The 19,946-nt window shown below is 36.3% G+C and overlaps 3 protein-coding genes across 4 annotated transcripts; 1 reads left to right on the top strand and 2 right to left on the bottom strand.

Annotated features, from left to right (window-relative positions):
* Positions 1-4,204: 4,204 nt before the first annotated feature.
* On the top strand, positions 4,205-7,618 carry LOC139096838 (suppressor of lurcher protein 1-like). Of its 2 annotated transcripts, XM_070648605.1 has the most exons (7): positions 4,205-4,580; positions 5,617-5,813; positions 5,935-6,109; positions 6,206-6,290; positions 7,089-7,147; positions 7,199-7,296; positions 7,355-7,618. In XM_070648605.1, exons 1-7 carry the CDS (start codon positions 4,481-4,483, stop codon positions 7,586-7,588), a joined length of 948 nt encoding a protein of 315 aa, XP_070504706.1. In that variant the 5' UTR covers positions 4,205-4,480; the 3' UTR covers positions 7,589-7,618. The 2 variants fall into 2 exon arrangements, with proteins under 2 accessions (XP_070504706.1, XP_070504699.1); XM_070648598.1 differs by having other exon boundaries at positions 7,089-7,296.
* Positions 7,619-8,417: 799 nt separating this feature from the next.
* On the bottom strand, positions 8,418-10,693 carry LOC139096828 (arrestin domain-containing protein 2-like). The gene is made up of 4 exons (XM_070648587.1): positions 10,451-10,693; positions 9,487-10,033; positions 8,879-9,171; positions 8,418-8,821 (listed from the first exon to the last, which is right to left on the bottom strand). Exons 1-4 carry the CDS (start codon positions 10,557-10,559, stop codon positions 8,751-8,753), a joined length of 1,020 nt encoding a protein of 339 aa, XP_070504688.1. The 5' UTR covers positions 10,560-10,693; the 3' UTR covers positions 8,418-8,750.
* A 1,480-nt stretch (positions 10,694-12,173) lies between these two features.
* LOC139097997 (probable tubulin polyglutamylase ttll-15) lies at positions 12,174-13,663 on the bottom strand. The gene is made up of 2 exons (XM_070650080.1): positions 12,632-13,663; positions 12,174-12,401 (listed from the first exon to the last, which is right to left on the bottom strand). Exons 1-2 carry the CDS (start codon positions 13,661-13,663, stop codon positions 12,174-12,176), a joined length of 1,260 nt encoding a protein of 419 aa, XP_070506181.1.
* Positions 13,664-19,946: the final 6,283 nt, after the last annotated feature.

Below are 19,946 nucleotides of genomic sequence, written 5' to 3'. Positions count from 1 at the left end.
GGAGATATTGGAAATATGGCAAAAAATGAATCTGGCAAATATCCAGCACAGTTCATCAATGACTTCTGTGATGGCGTCTGCAAGCAATTGACAGCCACGTCTAAAATATCTTGTGCTGATTTTACAAGTGCTGTTAAGTCAAACTGCTTACCAGCACCAGCAACAAAGTAAGCTGAACTAAAAATGTCCATTTTAATGACGGAAACGGCAAAACTTTCATGGATATTCTCAATATTTTGCACATGGATTTAGGAACTAAGTGAAAAATGGGAGAAACAAAAATTGCACAAATATCTGAACAAAAATAAATAAAATATTTAATCTGCATCCACAAAAGTAACTTTTTATGTCTTTTAATTTTAAGGTTGACTTTTAAGTCTGATTCATGATTTTAGCGACCTGAATGTCAAATAAAGTGCAATTGCCACTTTCAAGTCCCAAAAACAAGCTATAATAATCCACAGCACATCCTATAAATCTCATCCACATTTCAAATGCTCTTCCAAGTCTTCCTTCAACTTCTAAAGTCAAATCATCAACATGAAGTCATTCATTGCAATTTTCATCATTGTCCTAATCGTCGTAGTTCATGCTGGCAACAAACCAGGTCCAAAAGATTTTCAAAAAATGGCAAGAGAAGCTGCAACTTTTGTGAATACATTCAGTGGAAATGATGATCAATTTGAAGCTGCTATTCGTGATCGATGCTCAAAAGCACCAGAAGGATTAACACAGGCACAAAAGAATCAATGTACAGATGTTCTATAAACTGTGCCCCACCTAGAAGGGCATGGGGGTATTGGTATATGGTAAGTGGCCTGCGGTAGAGTCAGTTTCCGGTCTTGATTTCCGATCTCTTTGGAAATAGCATATTGGATAGGAACTCAATGTATTCACATCGTACTATAAAAGGTCTTTCAAGGAATCAACCTCAATGTGTAGACCATGGAGGGTTTAACCCCATCCAAGTGAGTTCCACATTTAGTGAACAGCTCCTTTATTGATGTCTCATTTCAAGGTTTCAAGGTTACAGCCAGCAATTAAATTTGGCATTCATTATTTTAATCTTAATCACATTAAGCATTTAGTACGGTCGGAAATATTTAACCAAATTAACGTCAATTATGACTGGAAATTTTTTTAGTATAAAAGGTGCCATTGGAATCAACAAATGTCATCATAGTTTCAACTATTGAACTTCTGTCAAGTCATACTTAATCCAATAATCATGAAGACATCAGTCATCGCAATCGTTTGCATCATCAACTTCATCTCAGCCCAACCACCGCCAATTCCGCCACCAATTCAAGACAAAATCAATCACATTGCTGACTTTATTAATAATTTTAGTGGAAGTCGTGATGAGCTTGAGAAGGCATTAATCTCAAATATGGATAAGGAGCATGGCAAGGATATGGCACCAAATTTTCCACCTGAAAAAATTCAAATGTTTATTGATGCTGTTGCAAGTAAATTAAATGGTAAAGTTATGAGTGGCGATGACTTTAAGGCTTTTACCAATAAGCAGATTAATGCACGGAAAGGAGCTTAATTGTTGTGGATTTATATTGTGACTAAGTTGATTAATGAATAAATTTTTTTATGAGCATTTAAATTTGATTAAGGTTGTCATGAATAGCTTATGTGATCTCATTATATACAGTACAACAAAAACAGTTTTTGGATGTTTTTTTTAAAGAGTAATTTGACGTCAGGCATTGAGTAATAGAATGATGATATAATGTGATTGACTGCGGTTGACTGACTAGCTTAGTAACTGTTATTTGGGGTGTCTAAATCAGTGATGGGCAACCTTTATTTTGCATACTTGATGACTTTAGTTTTTTTATGCTGACTCTCTTTCCTGGCTTGCTGACTCTCTCCTGGCTTGACTGACTCTCTCTCCTGGCTTGCTACTCTCTCTCCTGGCTTGTGACTCTATCCTGACTTGCTGACTCTCTTGGTCTGGCTTGCTGACTCTCCCCTGGCTTGCTGACTGTCTCCTGGCTTGCTGACTCTCTCTCCTGGCTTGCTGACTCTCTCTCCTGGCTTGCTGACTCTCTCTCCTGGATTACTGACTCTCTCTCCTGGCTTGCTGACTGTCTCCTGGCTTGCTGACTCTCTCTCCTGGCTTGCTGACTCTCTCTCCTGGCTTGCTGACTCTCTCTCCTGGATTACTGACTCTCTCTTGACATGCTGACTCTCTCCTAGCTTCCTGACTCTCTCTCCGGGCTTGCTGACTCTCTCCTGGATTGCTGACACTCTCTCCTGGATTACTGACTCTCTCTTGACATGCTGACTCTCTCCTAGCTTCCTGACTCTCTCTCCGGGCTTGCTGACTCTCTCCTGGATTGCTGACACTGTCATGGATTGCTGACTCTCTCTCCTGGCTTGCTGACTCTCTCTCCTGGCTTGCTGACTCGTCTGATTCCAATAATTGTTAGCTTCTTCATTGTCTGTCAAGGAAAAACCTTCAAATTATCATCAAAGTGTCAAATTTAGATGAAATCTACGTCAATCCATCAAACAGTTTTTGTGACTACCTAGGTAAAAAATTACAAAAGTCCTCGTGTTATTGATCGAGGGACTTAAGCGCATTTTTGTCCCAGCGATCAGTATTTGATTAACAAGTCACTTCCAGACCTAAAAACCAAGATCCGGTAAGATCCAGGTCACTTCCCAACCAAAAACTAAGATCCAGTAAGATCCAGGTCACTTCCAGATCTTAAAAACAAGATCCATGTAAAACTTCCAAAAATTTAAGAACTTCATCATTTAACGGATTTTCATAATTCAAACCTCATAACGGTCACCAAAAAAAATTCAAACATTGTTCAGTAAACACTGTAAAAACATCGAAACATTGAAAAACACTGTAAAACAATGAAAAAACGTGTTGTTGTTTTTGTTGTTGTTGTAAATGAAAATGAAAAACTGTTAATTATAGTATTTATGCGTTGATTTGAAACTTCTAAATGACCGATAACCCAATAACTCGATAGAACTAAGCTATTAAAACAAACTAGAGCTCTCTACGATGTCTAGTTTTCGAGATCTCGCGTTCCAGCCGAACAGCCGACCGAACGAACGAACGAACGAACGAACGAACGAACAAAGTGCATTATTCAAGGCTACCAAAGTGTTTTGAAAACAAGTTTCAAAAATGCGCTAAAAATGCTCAAAATTATCACACGCCAAATTGACCATAGAAAAAGTTAATCAAATTAAGAAATTATTACATCATTCGCATGTGCCAAAAACAGTATAAAATGTGGAACCAGAACTACTAAATTATCAAGTTATCATTCAACTATTACAGTAGCTACAACAAATCAGCCTTAAAAAAATGAAGTACGCAGTCGCAGTTCTTATCGCAGCATTCATCTACATCGTATCATGTGAGTCACAAGAGGATATGATCAAGAAGGTTGCTGATGATGCCAATTCATTTAATGGAACTGTTGATGCATTCAAAGCATTCGTTAAGGAGAAGATTACAAATGATCCACACCAATATACATTGGAGGAATGCAACAAGTTCCTTGACGAGGTCTGTAAATTATGGAAGGCATCATTCATGAAGTGCAGTGACTTTAAGGACTTTGTTATTGAAACAAAGAAAGCAGCTGGAAAAATTAAGGCATAAATTTCATTTTAATGAGGACTTTTTTTGTTGTTGTGGCTGTTGATGACCTACGGATATTTAACCTAATTATTATGGCTTAATATGCACTGAGTAGACAAAAAAAATGGGAAAAAAATTTGCACTAAAATTTTATTTTGTCAATAAATTTATGAATTTTGGAAACGTTTTCATTGGAAAATTTGGATATTCTTACTTACTTAATTACTTTGCTGGTCGTACAGCTCAATTGTGGTCCACAGCCTCTCTTAGCAGCCGCCTGAAACTGACTCTATCGCTGGATTCCACTTGCACAAGACGGAACCAAGACGGAACCAAGACGGAACCAAGACGGAACCAAGACGGAACCAAGTCGGAACCAAGTCGGAACCAAGTCGGAACCAAGTCGGAACCAAGTCGGAACCAAGTCGGAACCAAGTCGGAACCAAGTCGGAACCAAGTCGGAACCAAGACGGAACCAAGTCGGAACCAAGACGGACTCAAGTCGGAACCAAGACGAAACCAAGTCGGAACCAAGACGGAACCAAGTCGGAACCAAGACGAAACCAAGACGGAACCAAGACGGAACCAAGACGGAACCAAGACAGAACCGAGACGGAACCAAGACCAATAGGAGTCTGTACTTTCCCAGAATTTCCCGTTCCCCAACATCAAGTAAGCATAACTCTTTCATTTGTATCATTATTACACATTTATTCATCTGCGCAACAGTTGGTTGTTGCTACAACATCACCACACGTATATCATCAGAATTAGTTTCATTCTATATTTTATTCAGTACAGACGTGCGAACTTTAAACTGTTGAAGCTAAAAAATGTGAAATAAATTATTTTATTATGACTAAAAAGGCGCAGTTGATTTTAAATTTGCTGTTGATGCTAATAGTGGATGTGGAATTGGGTGTAGCTGGAGAGTGTGAAAAGGATAAAATTAAAAGTAATAAATGTGGAAAATATCAAAGTCTTTACAATCAAGACCCAAAGTTAGATTGACTGTATCTACACTTGGTGTTGACCCTCAAACCCCTCAATATGCCCTTTATATCCAGCACCAAGTCAGAGTAACGACAACTTGACCCTGGAATTTAAAATCGATTAGTCAATTTGTGCTATTCGGGATATATTGGGGATAAAACTCAGAATCAGAACCCCCACGACTCTCCTCTATATCCATTAAGTGCTAAGCAAATGACTCAATACTGTCTGATCCTTGCTATGCACATAACTCATTCCATAATTAAAAGTATACCAGGAAGTACAACAAATCCCATCCAAAATTGACTAAATTACTTCAAATACAATTCAATTGCAGACATAATAATGATTTTGTCAACAATTGTCACTTAATGTCATTCAAATCATGTTTCCATATCAACCATGACCTTCCATATAATCATCTCAGTTACCATATGATACTGCAATATTGTACATTTTTTTGGATGACGATAAAAGCTAAAATCATAGTCTAAAAACTTCCATCATGTGGAGTGGATAATGAATAATCATATGAAGAGATCACATGATTGCTATATGGAATCACCCGAATGACACAGAACAGTTTAATGATCAAAAATTTGGTTCTAGTCAGCCAAGACTCAGAAATGATTCTGAATTTGATTCAAATCAGGTTGCAGACAGCTGAGAGTCTGACTTGATACTGGACAGGGTGTCGTGGCTCTAGGTTGATGCTGGGTTCGGTTTGAATTCGGTTCAAGGGTGACGTACCTCCGACTTGATGCTGAATAAGACTCAAATCAGGTCGCAGGCCATCGTGACTCGGACTTGATGCTAAATTCGGTTCAAACCCATTGCTAGGCTTCCGATTTGATCAAAATCCGACATCAAGTCACACAAGCATGATCCCGAATTTTTACCCAATTAACATGCCATGTGCTGTTCGGGTCACATCATTGATTACCGTATCCTAAACTTAAAACTCAATTTTTTTCTTTATATCCATCACATTCGTACAGATTGCAACAAAATTTTCAACTCAATTGACCAATCAGATGGCATCATAACAAGTCCTTGTTATCCATCAAACTATCCAAACGAGACAGTCTGTAAATTTGAGTTTATCGGAAGGACAAACGAGAGAATTCAATTGAATTTTATTGATTTTTCATTAACCGGAAATCACACAGAATGTTATTACTCGGATACGGTTGAGGTAGGTGCTGATGATAGGTAATTGAATTCTATTCTGTTGACATTGAACTTGATTTACAATGTTGGATATGACTGTGATGTGCTTTAAATTAAATTCTATTTCTATTTTATTACTTTAATAGCTTTTTATGTTCATTAAGGATAAATATCAACCAGTTCAGTTACTATGTGGATTACATCGACTGCCAGGACCAATATTGTCATACAATAATAAGATGAAAATTGAATTTCGTGGTATTTATGGTGGAAAATTGGAAAATGCACGTGGATTTAAATTGGAATTTGCATTCATAAGAAGTAAGTTGGAACTGGCTGGAATTCCACTTTGAGGGTCCCCTTCCTTTAAGAGCGATACCAATTCTGAAAATTCATATTAAATTCTTTAAATTTCAGATTACGGCATCAAGTCTGGCAAGCAGATTGACGACAAATGTGACTTTATTTACAATTCAAATGAAACTAAAATTGGTGTCATTAAGTGAGTAATTATAAATGATTTTAATTAGCATGTTAATGATGTAAATTAATGACTAGAGCGGCTGCTCGTTAAGTACAACAGGAATGGATGTATTTGTCTACTTACTGTTCCTACCTACCCTAATGCTAGCCTCCTATCCTACCTCCTATCCTACCTCCTATCCTACCTCCTATCCTACCTCCCTACTATCCTACCTCCTATCCTACCTCCTATCCTACCTGTATCCTACCTCCTATCCTACCTCCTATCCTACCTCCTATCCTACCTCCTATCCTACCTCCTATCCTACCTCCTATCCTACCTCCTATCCTACCTCCTATCCTACCTCCTATCCTACCTCCTATCCTACCTCCTATCCTACCTCCTATCCTACCTCCTATCCTACCTCCTATCCTACCTCCTATCCTACCTCCTATCCTACCTCCTATCCTACCTCCTATCCTACCTCCTATCCTACCTCCTATCCTACCTCCTATCCTACCTCCTATCCTACCTCCTATCCTACCTCCTATCCTACCTCCTATCCTACCTCCTATCCTACCTCCTATCCTACCTCCTATCCTACCTCCTATCCTACCTCCTATCCTACCTCCTATCCTACCTCCTATCCTACCTCCTATCCTACCTCCTATCCTACCTCCTATCCTACCTCCTATCCTACCTCCTATCCTACTCCTATCCTACGTCCTATCCTACTATCCTTCCTCCCACCCTACCCAACCCACTAACCCCAGCGAACATCACAAGTCAACTAATATTGAAAATTATATAACTAAAAGTTTTTCTATTATTTTTCAGTTCACCAAATTTCCCCGGCATATATCCAATTAATATAGAATGCAATTACTATTTCCATGGTAATGATGATGAAACAATTGAGATTTTATTCTCATATTTTGACGTTGAAGGTGTGTTTCCATGTTACGGTGACGACGTATCTAGTGATTCGGTTGAATTTTCTAACTTTCCATCACGTGATAGAAAATTAAAGTTTTATTGTGGCAAGGTATGAAGGGGAAGGATGGGGTTAAAAAGTTGAAATTAATTCATTTCCAATTTTTCAGGTTAATCACTCATTTAAGTTGAAATCAGACAACAAATATTTTCGTGTGACATTCCGGAGCAATGATAAACTGGATGGAACTGGATTTAGAGCTACTTACAAGTTTATTGGACCTGATAAGATTGAAAATCGTACTCAATATATTGAAATTAATATCAAAAATTCAACAATTAAATTAAATAATTCATTTTTATTGATTTTTATAGTAAAAATTGTCAAATTTTATAGTTCTTAATTTGGTTTTAATAAAAATTTATTTTATCAAGTTTAAGATACCCCAGGGGGTTGGTCGCTATGTGTTATGGGAATAGGGGTTGCATTGGAGGGTTTCACAATTGTTTAGGGCTACATTCGGTATTTTTGCCTACAAAAGCTCTAGAAAATTGAAGAATTTATTTCAAAAAAGTAAGAGGGGGCGTGGAGGGTTCAGGGGGCATACCCCCCGAACACATGCCTGCCTTGTTTTCATCTAGACTGAGGTACATACATCCAAATCCTAACCATTCCCTAACCCTAGTTAATAAATAATTCTACTTAACCAACTTTGTCTTAGCATACCCAATGAGACTGTCTATGCACAGCTTAGTAGACAAGACACCCCAGTAACCCATTTCCCCAAGTCTATAGCAACCAACCTCCCCCATCTTACAACTTTATTACACATTTCTCTTAAGATTTACATGCAACAACGTCATTCAAAACCTTTGTCAGGAAGAATCTCGCATTATCCTTAACAGTATCAGTTAGATTAGCAACAGCAGACTCAACATAAACAGCAATTTGGAATTGACTTAAAGGTGTTGTCAATTTTAATGTTGTGCATGCATCATCAGCAATTTCCTGCATTATTCTGAGCTTTCCATTCATATTTGAATTTGTGACACCAACTAAGGTGGCATTGAGTTGCTTTAGAAGTTCATTCCAGTTGCCAGATGGTGTAGCTGTTGTTCCTGGTTTAGCTGTTGATGTGGTTGATATGTTAGCTGATGTGTAAGTCACGAATAATCCAAAAATGGCAACTGTGAACAGTTTTTGATTCATTTTAATGAAAATCTTTTGGGAAGTTTGATTTTTCAAGTACAAAATTTATTAAAAACTGAATAGAAGCTGAATATTAAGCCTTAATTTATACAAAATAGTTTCCATTATTAAAAAGTAATTTGATTAAGTGTTATTTAATTGAAATAAATTAGTTGAACATGTCATTAGTAATTCGAATGTTGTTCCTCATGATCGTAGTCAGAAGCTCACATACCCTGCTCCTCCGTTGTCATACTCCCCTGGTCCTTCCCCTAGTTTCTTTCCCAATGCTCCTGCTCCCCATGCTCCTTCCCCCCATGCTCCCCCCTTCTTCCTGCTCCTAACCCTTGCCCCTTCCTCCCCTAAACACACGCCTGCTATTCCTCATCACTCGATGAATCCGTCGTCGATGACAGTCGGAATGTTTCCTCGTACGTAGGTGGAAGTGCTACAAAAGTTCAAACTTAGACATTCGTCAATTCAATGCTATTGTGTTATAACTTACCGCCTTTTTTATGCCAACTATCCTCAAGCAACACATTCTGATTCATTATCGGAATTGTTCCAATTTTAATTGGAATTTTCAGCACAGGACTTTTGTTCCATCCGATTGTCTTTGCCTTAATTCTAAGTTCATATGTCACACTAATGATTTCACAATTTTCTATGTTTGGTGGAACTGGAGGAATTGAAATGGCACGAAGAAAGTCTCGATTTGTTTTGGGTGGAATTTCATGATAAATTACTTCTTTTACTTCATTTTCTGAGACTTTCTTTTGTTGATTCTTTGGTTTGAGGCTGGAAGTAGTTGAGAAAAGGGGTGTGAAATTATGAATTGAGATTTAAAAGGGTATGCAACTATGAAGTGAGGCCCAAAAGGGTATGAAACTAAGAATTGAGATCCAACAGGGTATGAAATTATGAGTTGAGATCCAAAAGGGGTGTGCAACTATGAATTTAGATCCAAAAGGGGTATACAACTATGAATTTATACACAAAGGGGTATGAAACTATGAATTAAGAACCAAAAGGTAAGCAACTATGAATGGAAATCCAAAAAGGGGTTTGATACTATGATTTGGAACCCAAAGGGGTACGAAACTATGAACTTACCTAGTAAGCAGAACCACCTTTTTCAATGATATTTTCAAGTATTTCACCCTCGTCTTACCAAGATTCTCAACCTGAATCAGCACTTCAATTGACTGTCCAACAACATATCCACCTTGTGGTATGACGGCAACCAAGTTAATATCACTAGATGCAATATTAAAATTAAATGACTTTGACAATTCCTGTCGAACAGGATCTTTGAGTCCTGGTGCTATTTCATTCAAATTTATTGGACAAATGACGATAAACGGAAGTTCAAAAAACATTTCCGATTTTGATAAACTCTCAAACTTCAAATCAACTTGAATTTTATACTTTATCATTCCATACTTTGACTTAAATGATGTCGGAAGTGACGACGGAAGTTCGAATGAAAAATCAAAGTTGTTAAGACTTGATGTGAGTTCAATGCCATCGCTACTTGGATCGATAATAGCTATTTTATGGTTTAGATAGTCAACACGACTTGAGTACTTTTGTAGATTATATCGGGATATGTCAATGTTCCATTCACATTTGGCAAAACCGATGATTTTACAGATTATAGCTGAAAAATGTGAATGCTTATAATGTTTTGGATTGTTTAGAGCAATTGCAGAGTCAGTGGGGGGTTTGGGGAATATAGAGGGGTAGGGGAGGGCTCACCTTAATGAGGATAGGATAGAACCTTATGAGAAGTAGGATATGACTTTATGACTGTGAGGTCAGAACTTAGGGAAGGCTAAGTGAAACGTCAAATTAAACAAAAATGCTAGTCAGGGTAGGAGGTATGGAAGGATGGTTCATGTCAGAGGATATGTCTGAGGGTTGAGGTGAGTGTCTGAGAGAGGGAGGGTAGAGGAGAAGGTAGGGAGAGGGTAGGGAGACAGGCAGTAGGGAGATGGTAGGAGAGGGTAGGCAAAGGGTAGGTAGAAAGGGCAAATTCTCCAGGATGTCACTATGCCACTGCAGAGTCATAAATTACCATTTATTTTGACACATTCTGTTAAATGTATTTCAACAGTCCCTTCAAGTAGACTACCCGCATAAAACACACCGTTTATGTTCTTCAGAAATTTGATTTCACAATTCATATTCAATTTTCTATTGCTAGTTCCTTAAAACGTTAATAATTCATCAAGGGGTTAGTCCCAGGGCTACTTCTGCAATTTAAGTGACCCTCGCAATTTCTCAAAATTATTGTCAACAATTCACAGCCTGCTTAACAAAACAGTAAACACAAAACTGGCTACCAACAAAAAAAAAATCTAAAAAAAAAAATGTGAGATTGATAAGGTTTAATGGTGATAAGATAAATTACCCCAAAATAAATCATTTGTTGATATCATCAGTATCGGAAATATGATTCCGTTTGTAAAAAAAAGAGAGCTGATAACCGAGTGAAATTATTTGATTTGGTTTTATGGATGAGTGCATAATTTATACGGAATGTTATCACCCTTATGTGAGTTTTGTGGGATTGTTTTTTGGAATGTTCAAGTGAAGGAGGGATAGGAGAGGTAATGGGTGGCATGGGAAGGGGGATATGAGGGGATAGTGCGGTATAAGATGGGAATGGGGCGGTATAGGAAGGGAATGGGTGGTATAGAAAGGGAATAAGGAATAGAAAGGGGACGGGGCGGGAGAGGAAGGGAAGAGGGGATGGGAGAGGGACGGGCCCGGTACTATTCCCTCATAGTACCCCTCATAGTGAAGGAGATAGGAAAACTACAAAGCGGTATAGGAAGGTAAGGGGGTTAGAAGGGGGAAAATGGGAGAGAAAAGTGAGATTATAAAGTAATATTTTGGAACAGTGATGGACATCTCAATACTAGACACATTAGCACCACAAGTTGCCCACCTCTGCCTTAAAAGCTTAATTTTTTCCATTTTTTTAAATATTTAATATTCAAAATTATGTAAGAAATCTACACAAAAATCAATAAATATAATTCAAAATCAATCTTTATCTTCACTAGTCATGCTACACACACATCCAATTCTAGCAAAAATCAGCATCCTTTTTACACATTTCGATGTACCACATTGTCAACCATTTATTATCATCATTCAATGTATTTAAATAATTTGCATCCATATTTTCAATTAGTTTCTGAAAATTCATTACATTAAATTACATTTTTTGGACAGTAATGTCAATCAAATACTCACCGCTGGTGCTGGAAAGACACGTTTCATTGCACCACGATTTTTAGTTTCACGATATGCCAAATGAAGTTCGTGTCGTCGATTGTTGTTCATACATCCGAGACATAATTGACAAATATCATTGGCGTCACATGTCTCGTTGCATGGCTTATTAATGCATGTTTCTGGTAGAACTGTCCAGCTCTCTTCGTGGCCTATCATGGCTTCGACTTCAACATTGCTGGGGATATTGAGAAAATTTTGTCAGAAAATCACAAAAATGACTAGGAATAGGACACTAGGATAATGCATGCTGTAATAAACAGAGAGCCTCGTTTGACTTCACCCAGCTATGTGGCTTGGATTGACGGCTTTAATCACAAGAAGATGAGGTTGGGACATTGATGAAAATTGAACAAATTGTTCCAAAAAGAGGAAGGATTGACCCCCCAACCCATTCTCTAATTAAGCTCTTATAAACGGCTAATTACAGCTAGTCATGTCAGCAGCACTGCTTGAGTCAGACCTTACCTTAAACACCATCATACTCAAATTCCTACTCACCCAAATCTAAAGTCCTCCTTCGGCATATAATGACCAACTCCAATAAGAGTAAATACATTATACAGAAGATTTTCGAATAGTCTCTGATCTCTGGATAATAAAGCTGACGGATTCACATTTGGACTTTGATTGACTTCAATAAGGAACAAGTCCAGATTATTGTTGAGTATAAAGTCAAAGCGATAAAGTTCAAAGAATGTATGCTTGAAAGCGTAGCGGTGCAACTGAAAATGATTTGAGTAAGTGAGATTTAAATTAATTTTGTAGGCACTCTAGGAACGGTAATGGAACATAGGATGCTAGGTAGGAACAGGACATGGAAGGAGGTGGGAATGGATTGGTCTCATGAAGCACAGTCACACCTAGCTAAGCTGGATCTCAGATGAACTAACTTTGATTATTTTGTCCCTACTTCCAGTCTTGTTCATTTATCCCTTACATCCATTCAACTCACCCAATACTTAAAGTTGTCCTCCTTCGACACCACAATCTCCCTAATACAATCATCAACTTGTGTCCAAATTCGACTGACGTCATATCCATTTTTAGTCAAATATGCATTCATTGCCTCTTTATAGCTATAAGATTGATTATAATAAACTGAAAGTTCATCAATCTCCCATGGAAATGCACAGGCATCCGAAATGACATAAGTATTGACATTTGTGTAGTTATTCCTGTCATAGTCTTCAGCACATAAACGAATAAGGACATTTTTTTCATAGATATAGATCCTTAGTGGACTGACAGAGGATATAAGGACATAGACACCAAAATCAAACTTCCGTCCACCAATCAGTAATGGATCCTCAATATATTCCTGTCCAAAATATTTATATCCAGGTCCAAAAACTTTAAAATTCATTTCCTCAACTTTTCTCAATGAAATTCCACGATTGCTCCATAATTTCTGTAAAAATCGCTTTTCTGGATGTTTTGCTGCATATTCCTTCAACTTTTCAGTATCATTAAATCCCTTTGGGATGTATTTTGAGTCTGTATTAACAGCCAAATTATCCTTCATAGTAAGCACAAAATTACCCGGAATATGATTAATCCTTTGATGATATTTAATATTTTTCCAATCCAATGGAATCTCATTGTGATAATCGTAACTCCATAACAGATCCCAATCGAGTGTCACTGGCTCACCATGCTTTATTTCAACATTTATCTTCTCAAGACCAAGACGACGTAAGACATTATCGACTGAGAAGAATATCCACATGTATTGACGTGCCATATAGAACCAGTACTTAGGTCTTCTAGGCTTGTCGACTGTACAATTGATGGCTGTTTCATTATCTACTTCTGTATCGCCAACTGATGAGTTTAGTTCCTCAGACTGTGGCTCCAAGTCAAACTTGATCTTATCCCTAACATTATAGATCAAAAAAGCCACGTAAATTCCAACAACAGCCACAAAAATTGACTGAAAAACAGGCTTTAATTTCTGTAAACGTGTCTTTTTTACTTTTTTAGCCATTACGGTGTAGACTGACTGACTTAATATTATCGAGTGATTGAGTTTGGTCGACAATTGAATTTATGGATATGACTTTTGAAGTCGGTCATGATTGCATAATCGAAAAGTCGTGAGGTATTAATAAAAAATTAATTTTATTTGCAGTTGGATGTGCATTTTAATGGATATTTTGTAGATATTTGGTTATGGACTTGACCAGGGTTAGTCTAATCTTAAGAATGTCTTATAAAGTGGACGATTTTGTCGATTTTGAGAGACACAGAGATCAATTTTAATTCATAAGTGACTGAGGCACACGAGGGGCCATTTCCTGGGGTAGAGACTGCTTTAAGATAGCTATATCCTTAAAACCTTCTGACAGTTTTGGATGTTAAGGGCTCTAGCGTCCGTTTCAACACATCGAATACAGGAATTCTTCGGAATTCATTTTATTTTGATCCATAGACTGACTATATTGATGCATTTTGCTTGGCAACATGAGTGTATGTAAGAAGGCGGGTGGGGAGTTGGGTTTTGGTCCCTAGAGCTGATATGGGGTCGGGTTTCGGTCTCCTGGTGGGTTCAAGCTCCCTATTCCCTCACAATCAATGCCTGATCACGTCTATTAACCATGTTTAAGACACTTGACCGCCCAGTTGTTCTATATGATTCAGAACCTGAAATAAGACTGCTACAGATGAATCAATATATTCTATTCGAGTACTTACCTACTTACTTCCTTAGCGAAGGCACATGAGGGACAATTCCTGCATTTAGAGTTCATCGGAAGCTGGATCTATACGAGTACAGTGCCTGTCTAAACAAAAGTTTGAGAATCTTTAAGTTTGTTGCATAAAACTCAAAAAAATTCAAATATTCCCGCAATTTAATCTTCAGAGGGGCTGACAACTTCTGTCCACCAACACAATTACTTTCCCATCAGTTCCTCTATTTTTGTAAACATTTTGAAGTTATCTTTAAAGATAAAAATTAAGAGAAAAGAAAGTCCAAAAATATACTCGACATGCTTGACTTACTGCCAAAGGAACTAATTATTGAGATCTTTAATCTACTGCCATCAAATAGCCTTATTGCCTTAACAGAGACTTGTAAATTATTTAATGAAATTATTAGTGAAAATTTACATCTGACAGCGAATCTCGAACTGCATTTTGTGGCTGAAAATCAGATCCTTAAATGGACGGGATATCGAAAGTACTCAAAAGTTTATTTAGAAGGAAGTGCTGTAAAATTTTATCGTGAAATTTTCATTGATATTTCTGATAATTTGAAGGAACTTCAAGTGATCTGTTTAAGCATGGATGCAGCAATTTTAAAGGAAATTTTACTAAATTGTGTAAATTTAAAGAATCTTTTAGTCAAGGACAATAAAATCAGTTATAAAAATGAGGATTTTGAGGAGCCACTGCCACAATTGTGTCTACATACTCTACATTATCGGAACTTTACACTTCAATCGACAGAAATATTTAAAATTTTACTAAATTGTCAAGTTCGTGAGATGAAAATTGTTGGATTTTCGTCATCATGTGAGACACTTCGGAAGTTTATTAAGGCACAGACTGATTTGCAGTCATTTGCGTTGCATGATGCTGACAAAAATTCATCAATTTTCAGCACTGATGTCCTTAATAATGTGAATTTTAGTCTCACGAAGCTCACACTAGATAAATATTCTGATGACTGTGATGGACTTGAGAACTTCCTGCAGAATCATCGTGGTTCCTTACAGCAAGTTGAACTGAATGAGGTCAAACAGGATGTCCTTAAATTACTACAAAATTTTCCATTTATTCGAAAATTAAAAATTTTTGAAATGTTTTTTCGAAAGGAATTTCCAACTGTGATGAATAATATTGAGGAACTGACAATTGGATATGAAGTTACTGGCAGTTGGGCTGTAAATTTTCCAAATTTAACAAGTCTCAAAATCACATGGATTCGATTTAAAAGAGATTTAATTCAAATTGAGCAGCTTAAAAGACTTGAAAGACTTGAAATTGAATTTTGTTGTGTTCCTGAATTTTCAATTCCGTCTGTGCGGACCTTGAAGCTGTCGGATGTTGGATATTCTGCCGATCGACCATTTAAGCTTGAAAATAATCAAATTGAAGACTTGACGATCGTTCATTGCACACATGCTGAATGGTTGATTGAATTTTTAAAGTTTCATGCCAAAAAATTAAAGATTTTAAGGATTAAGGAAACGGACTTGAGTGCTGATTGTCGGAAAGTTGTTGAATCTGCTGGAAATAGATTTGTTGTACAAATGTTCAATTAGTATTCTCAATTTTAGTATTAATAAATATAAAGTTGATGTCGACTTTAATGTGATATGAAAAAATATTCGTAGTTTTGTACCCCTTTTTCAGATTTTACATAGTTTCTGCACCGTCTTTGAAGAGTTCAAAATTCTACAATTTTGCATAGTTTTGCACCCTTTGAGGTTCAAAAATCTAGAATTTTCTCAAATTTTGCATTGTTTCGTACCCCTTTACCATCAAATTTCCAGCCTAGAGTCTAGACAATTATGTCATTATTGTCAAATTATTACCAAATTCAATATAAATATCGACATAGACTAATTGAGCATCAATAATTCAAAAGTTTAAATTCTCATCATGCTCAATGCCTTCTCGATCCTATTCAGTCGTCAATCATTATTCGTACCAAAACAATGAAGGATATTTTGCTGTCAATTCAGCCACTATTAAATATTTGTAAATTTTTTGGATTTTTTCCACTAAATATTTTAAATGTCAATGACAGGAAATCCACAGCTGTTTATGTCCTGATAATTACGCTGTTTATATTGCTGTACATATTTGTGTCACATGCCAGGATGGTTTTTCAGTTCGGTCAAGCAACAAAAGGATCAAATTTGTCAAAAATTGCTTATTATCTCAGCATTACGCTGATGTTCATCATGATGATTATGCTGAAAATTGGAAATTTTTTAAAACGTCAAAAATTCATGAAAATTTTGAAAATTTTGAAGAAAATTGACAAAAAAGTGAAAATTTTTGACATTTTTTAAGGCTTAATTTTGAATTTTGTCACTTTAATTTCCAGATTATTAAGCATGGCACATCCATCAGCTACACCCGTCATCACAGATTCTCACAAATGACATCAGCTATTGTCTCAACATTCATCATTATGTTCATGTTTATCATGTCACAAGCATCAAAATATTTAGTCTTAAAACATACAAAAACTGACTTTTTTGGTGCTTTATCGATTGTCATGTACATCGCTATCCTGTTTGTATTCTCAACATTATGTGTCATGATTGTTGGAATCAGGTTCAGGCTGACAATTTTGAATCAACAGCTTGAAGTTAATCTCATCGATGACTTCAAATCTGATCAATTTTTGACAAATTTTTTCACAAATTTTGATAATTTTAAGAAAATTTTTGACATTTTAAATGAAATGTTTGCACTTCCGTTGGCTATTTTTATTGGAACTAACTTATTTTTGGTCGCATTTTTGTTCTATGATTATTATGCGCTTTATGTCCTGCCGAGTGATCAAGGTGTTCAGTTTTACTATTGCGTATCCACGACACTAATCAGGTCCTACATGTTTATACTATTTTTTTCTGTCATTTACTGCTGTATGACACTAAAACGTCAAGAATCGGAATCTTTGAAGATTTTGCAGACATTCGCAATTTATAAAATGAGAAAAAATTCAAGAATCAAAATTTCAAACTTAATCAAGCAAATTGAGCTGTCAAGTTTGAGCTTTAAATGTGGATTATTTGAGTTTAATTGGAAAATTTTGTTTCGGGTGAGTTTTTTAGGAACTGAAATAATTCAAAAAATTAAGGTTCCTTATACATTTTCAGTACTTCTGTGAGGTATTTACATATGCAACAATATTGATCCAATTTGATCCAACTATGCGGAAAAGGAAGTAAATTCTAAATTGAAGATGGGGGCTATGTTGGATGGCATGGACGTAGTCATTTCATAGAGGCTTTGTAATGGTACAAAAGACCATCGACCGCTGTGCTGATTATACTCTAAACAAATCCTTCATTTCAATCTATTCTAGGCGAGGTGACCAACTGCTGTCCTATTTACTGGGGCTAGTGATTGATACTCGATCGATGATTCAAAACTTGATAGAGTCCAATGGAATCTAACTCCAAAATTGAATCCCACCAACTCTGATACCAATTACTAAATATATTGATTGATTTTCCATTAAAATTATTGGTTTTTGTATATTTTTGGTTGTATTAGATGAGAGTATGCTGAATAATTGATATAATAATAAACAGGATCAGGCACTTTTTGATAGAATTGTAAAAGTTGTGTTAATTTTGTAGCCGTTCATCAGGGTTGGTGACGTTTGGGGGCAATGACTATGGATTGCCTGAAAAATCAACCCTCAACTCCACTCCTGCTTTACAACCTCACCCTTGCATTTCAATTAATCTATTATTGGACACTTAATTTTAATAGAAAAGCTATCACAATAATCAAGTCATCAGTGTTTAGTCGCTAATTATCCGTGGTCATACAACATCAATATATTGAAATTATGCAAGATATTTTGCATTCAATCCAGCCACTTTTAAATATTTGTAAATTTTTTGGATTCTTCCCGATAAAATTTAATGACAAAAAGTCAACAGTGCTTCACTTTACAACCATAATTTTCTATATTGCGTTTTACGCACTAGTGTCATATTCAAGGATAACATTCCAATATAGTCACGCATCAAAAGGATCAGATTTGTCAAGAATCGCTCATTATCTGAGTATAGTGCTTATGTGGATTATGACAGTGTATTTGATGGTTGGATGCTTTGTTAAAAGGAACAAAATTATGGATATGTTGAGGATTTTGAAGGAAATTGACATTAAGGTAAAGAATTTGATTATTAAGGGAATATTCGGAAGTTACGTAACGCTGAAAATAGTAATTTTTAGGATCTATACTTCCCATTGTAACGGTCTGTATCCAAATTATGGACCAAAATGTCTGATCTATAACAAAATTGACCCTCCTTCCCCCTTAATTCAGTGGTGGGCAACCTATCTCCTCGAGCTACTCGAGCTCTGCTTACAGCCAAGATGTTCATCAGCACAAAACAGATTCCCCAATACTGCCTTATGCATTACATAACTTCCAAACATTCCTTAATTCATCCAAAATTTCCAGATCATATGTCATGGACACAGCATCAACTACACACAACATCATCGATTCTCCAAAATTTGTACAATCTTAATCTCATCATTCTTCATTTTATTCATCGTAATAATCACATTAGGTGCCAGATACTTGCAAATTATGCGTTCAAAACCAGATCCACTTGGAAAATTTTCAATCATTGAGTATATCGCAAACTTGTTCATATTCACGATCTTATGTGCTATGATCCTCGGTCTTAGTGCTCGACTTAGTCTAATTAATCAAATTTTAAATGAGAAATTTTCAAAAGATTTTAAAAATTCAGAAATTTTGACATTTTTTGTGAATAATCTTGAGAATCTTAGGAAGATTGTTGTGACTTTAAATGAATTATTTGCGATTCCATTGGTGATTTACTTTGGAACGAATTTATTTATGGTTGCATTCCTGCTTTACGACTACTATGCACTCTATGCTGTTCAGGATGACAATCATTCACGATTAGTTTACTCAATATCAACGACTTTTATGAGAGCCTATATGTTTGCCTTAGTATTTTCAATAACTTACTGCTGTATGTCACTTAAGAGACAGGAAAATCAAACTGTGATGATTTTACAAAAGTTTGCAATTTATAAAATGAAATGGAAGTCAAAAATTAAAATTTTAAGCTTAGCTGAACAAATTGAACTGTCAAATTTGAACTTTTCGTGTGGAATGTTTACGTTCGATTGGAAAATATTGTTTGGGGTAAGTAAGGCTAGTGCTGATGTGTAGGTTGTAGAGAATCTAATTGAGGTGGGGCGTCTGGATGTCAACACTCTCCTTAAACAATTTCTGGCTACGTCCCTGACCAGATAATTATCTTTTTTTATATTTTACAGTACTTTTGTCAAGTATTTGCATACACAACTATCTTAATTCAATTTGACACATCAATTCGTAGCAGAAAATGAAGGAATACATCAGAAAGTAATTTGTAAAGGCAAAGAGCATGCACTACAGAAATATCAATAGCATCATTTCGTATGATCAACAGTCCATGGCTTCCTTCAGAATCGCCTAAAACTGGCTCTATCGCTGGATTACGCCTGCCAATTGTCAAAACGGTCACTATGGTACCTAAAAGTGG

Source organism: Chironomus tepperi, unplaced genomic scaffold (genome assembly GCF_022539635.2).
Source record: "Chironomus tepperi strain 1889 unplaced genomic scaffold, CSIRO-AGI_Ctep_v1 contig_34, whole genome shotgun sequence".
NCBI classification, from domain to species: Eukaryota; Metazoa; Arthropoda; class Insecta; order Diptera; family Chironomidae; genus Chironomus; species Chironomus tepperi.
The sequence above is the reverse complement of the archived record's forward strand: the minus strand, read 5'-3'. Positions and strand labels throughout refer to the sequence as shown.

Coding starts and splice junctions, on each gene's coding strand:
- LOC139096838 (XM_070648598.1), top strand. CDS start 4,481: ATGACTAAAAAGGCGCAGTTGATTTTAAATTTGCTGTTGATGCTAATA. Junction 4,581..5,616: donor TGAAAAGGATAAAATTAAAA/GTAATAAATGTG, acceptor ACATTCGTACAG/ATTGCAACAAAATTTTCAAC. Junction 5,814..5,934: donor ATTACTCGGATACGGTTGAG/GTAGGTGCTGAT, acceptor TTACTTTAATAG/CTTTTTATGTTCATTAAGGA.
- LOC139097997 (XM_070650080.1), bottom strand. CDS start 13,663: ATGGCTAAAAAAGTAAAAAAGACACGTTTACAGAAATTAAAGCCTGTT. Junction 12,402..12,631: donor AGGACAACTTTAAGTATTGG/GTGAGTTGAATG, acceptor AATCATTTTCAG/TTGCACCGCTACGCTTTCAA.
- LOC139096828 (XM_070648587.1), bottom strand. CDS start 10,559: ATGAATTGTGAAATCAAATTTCTGAAGAACATAAACGGTGTGTTTTAT. Junction 10,034..10,450: donor AGAATGTGTCAAAATAAATG/GTAATTTATGAC, acceptor CACATTTTTCAG/CTATAATCTGTAAAATCATC. Junction 8,822..8,878: donor TAGTTGGCATAAAAAAGGCG/GTAAGTTATAAC, acceptor GAACTTTTGTAG/CACTTCCACCTACGTACGAG.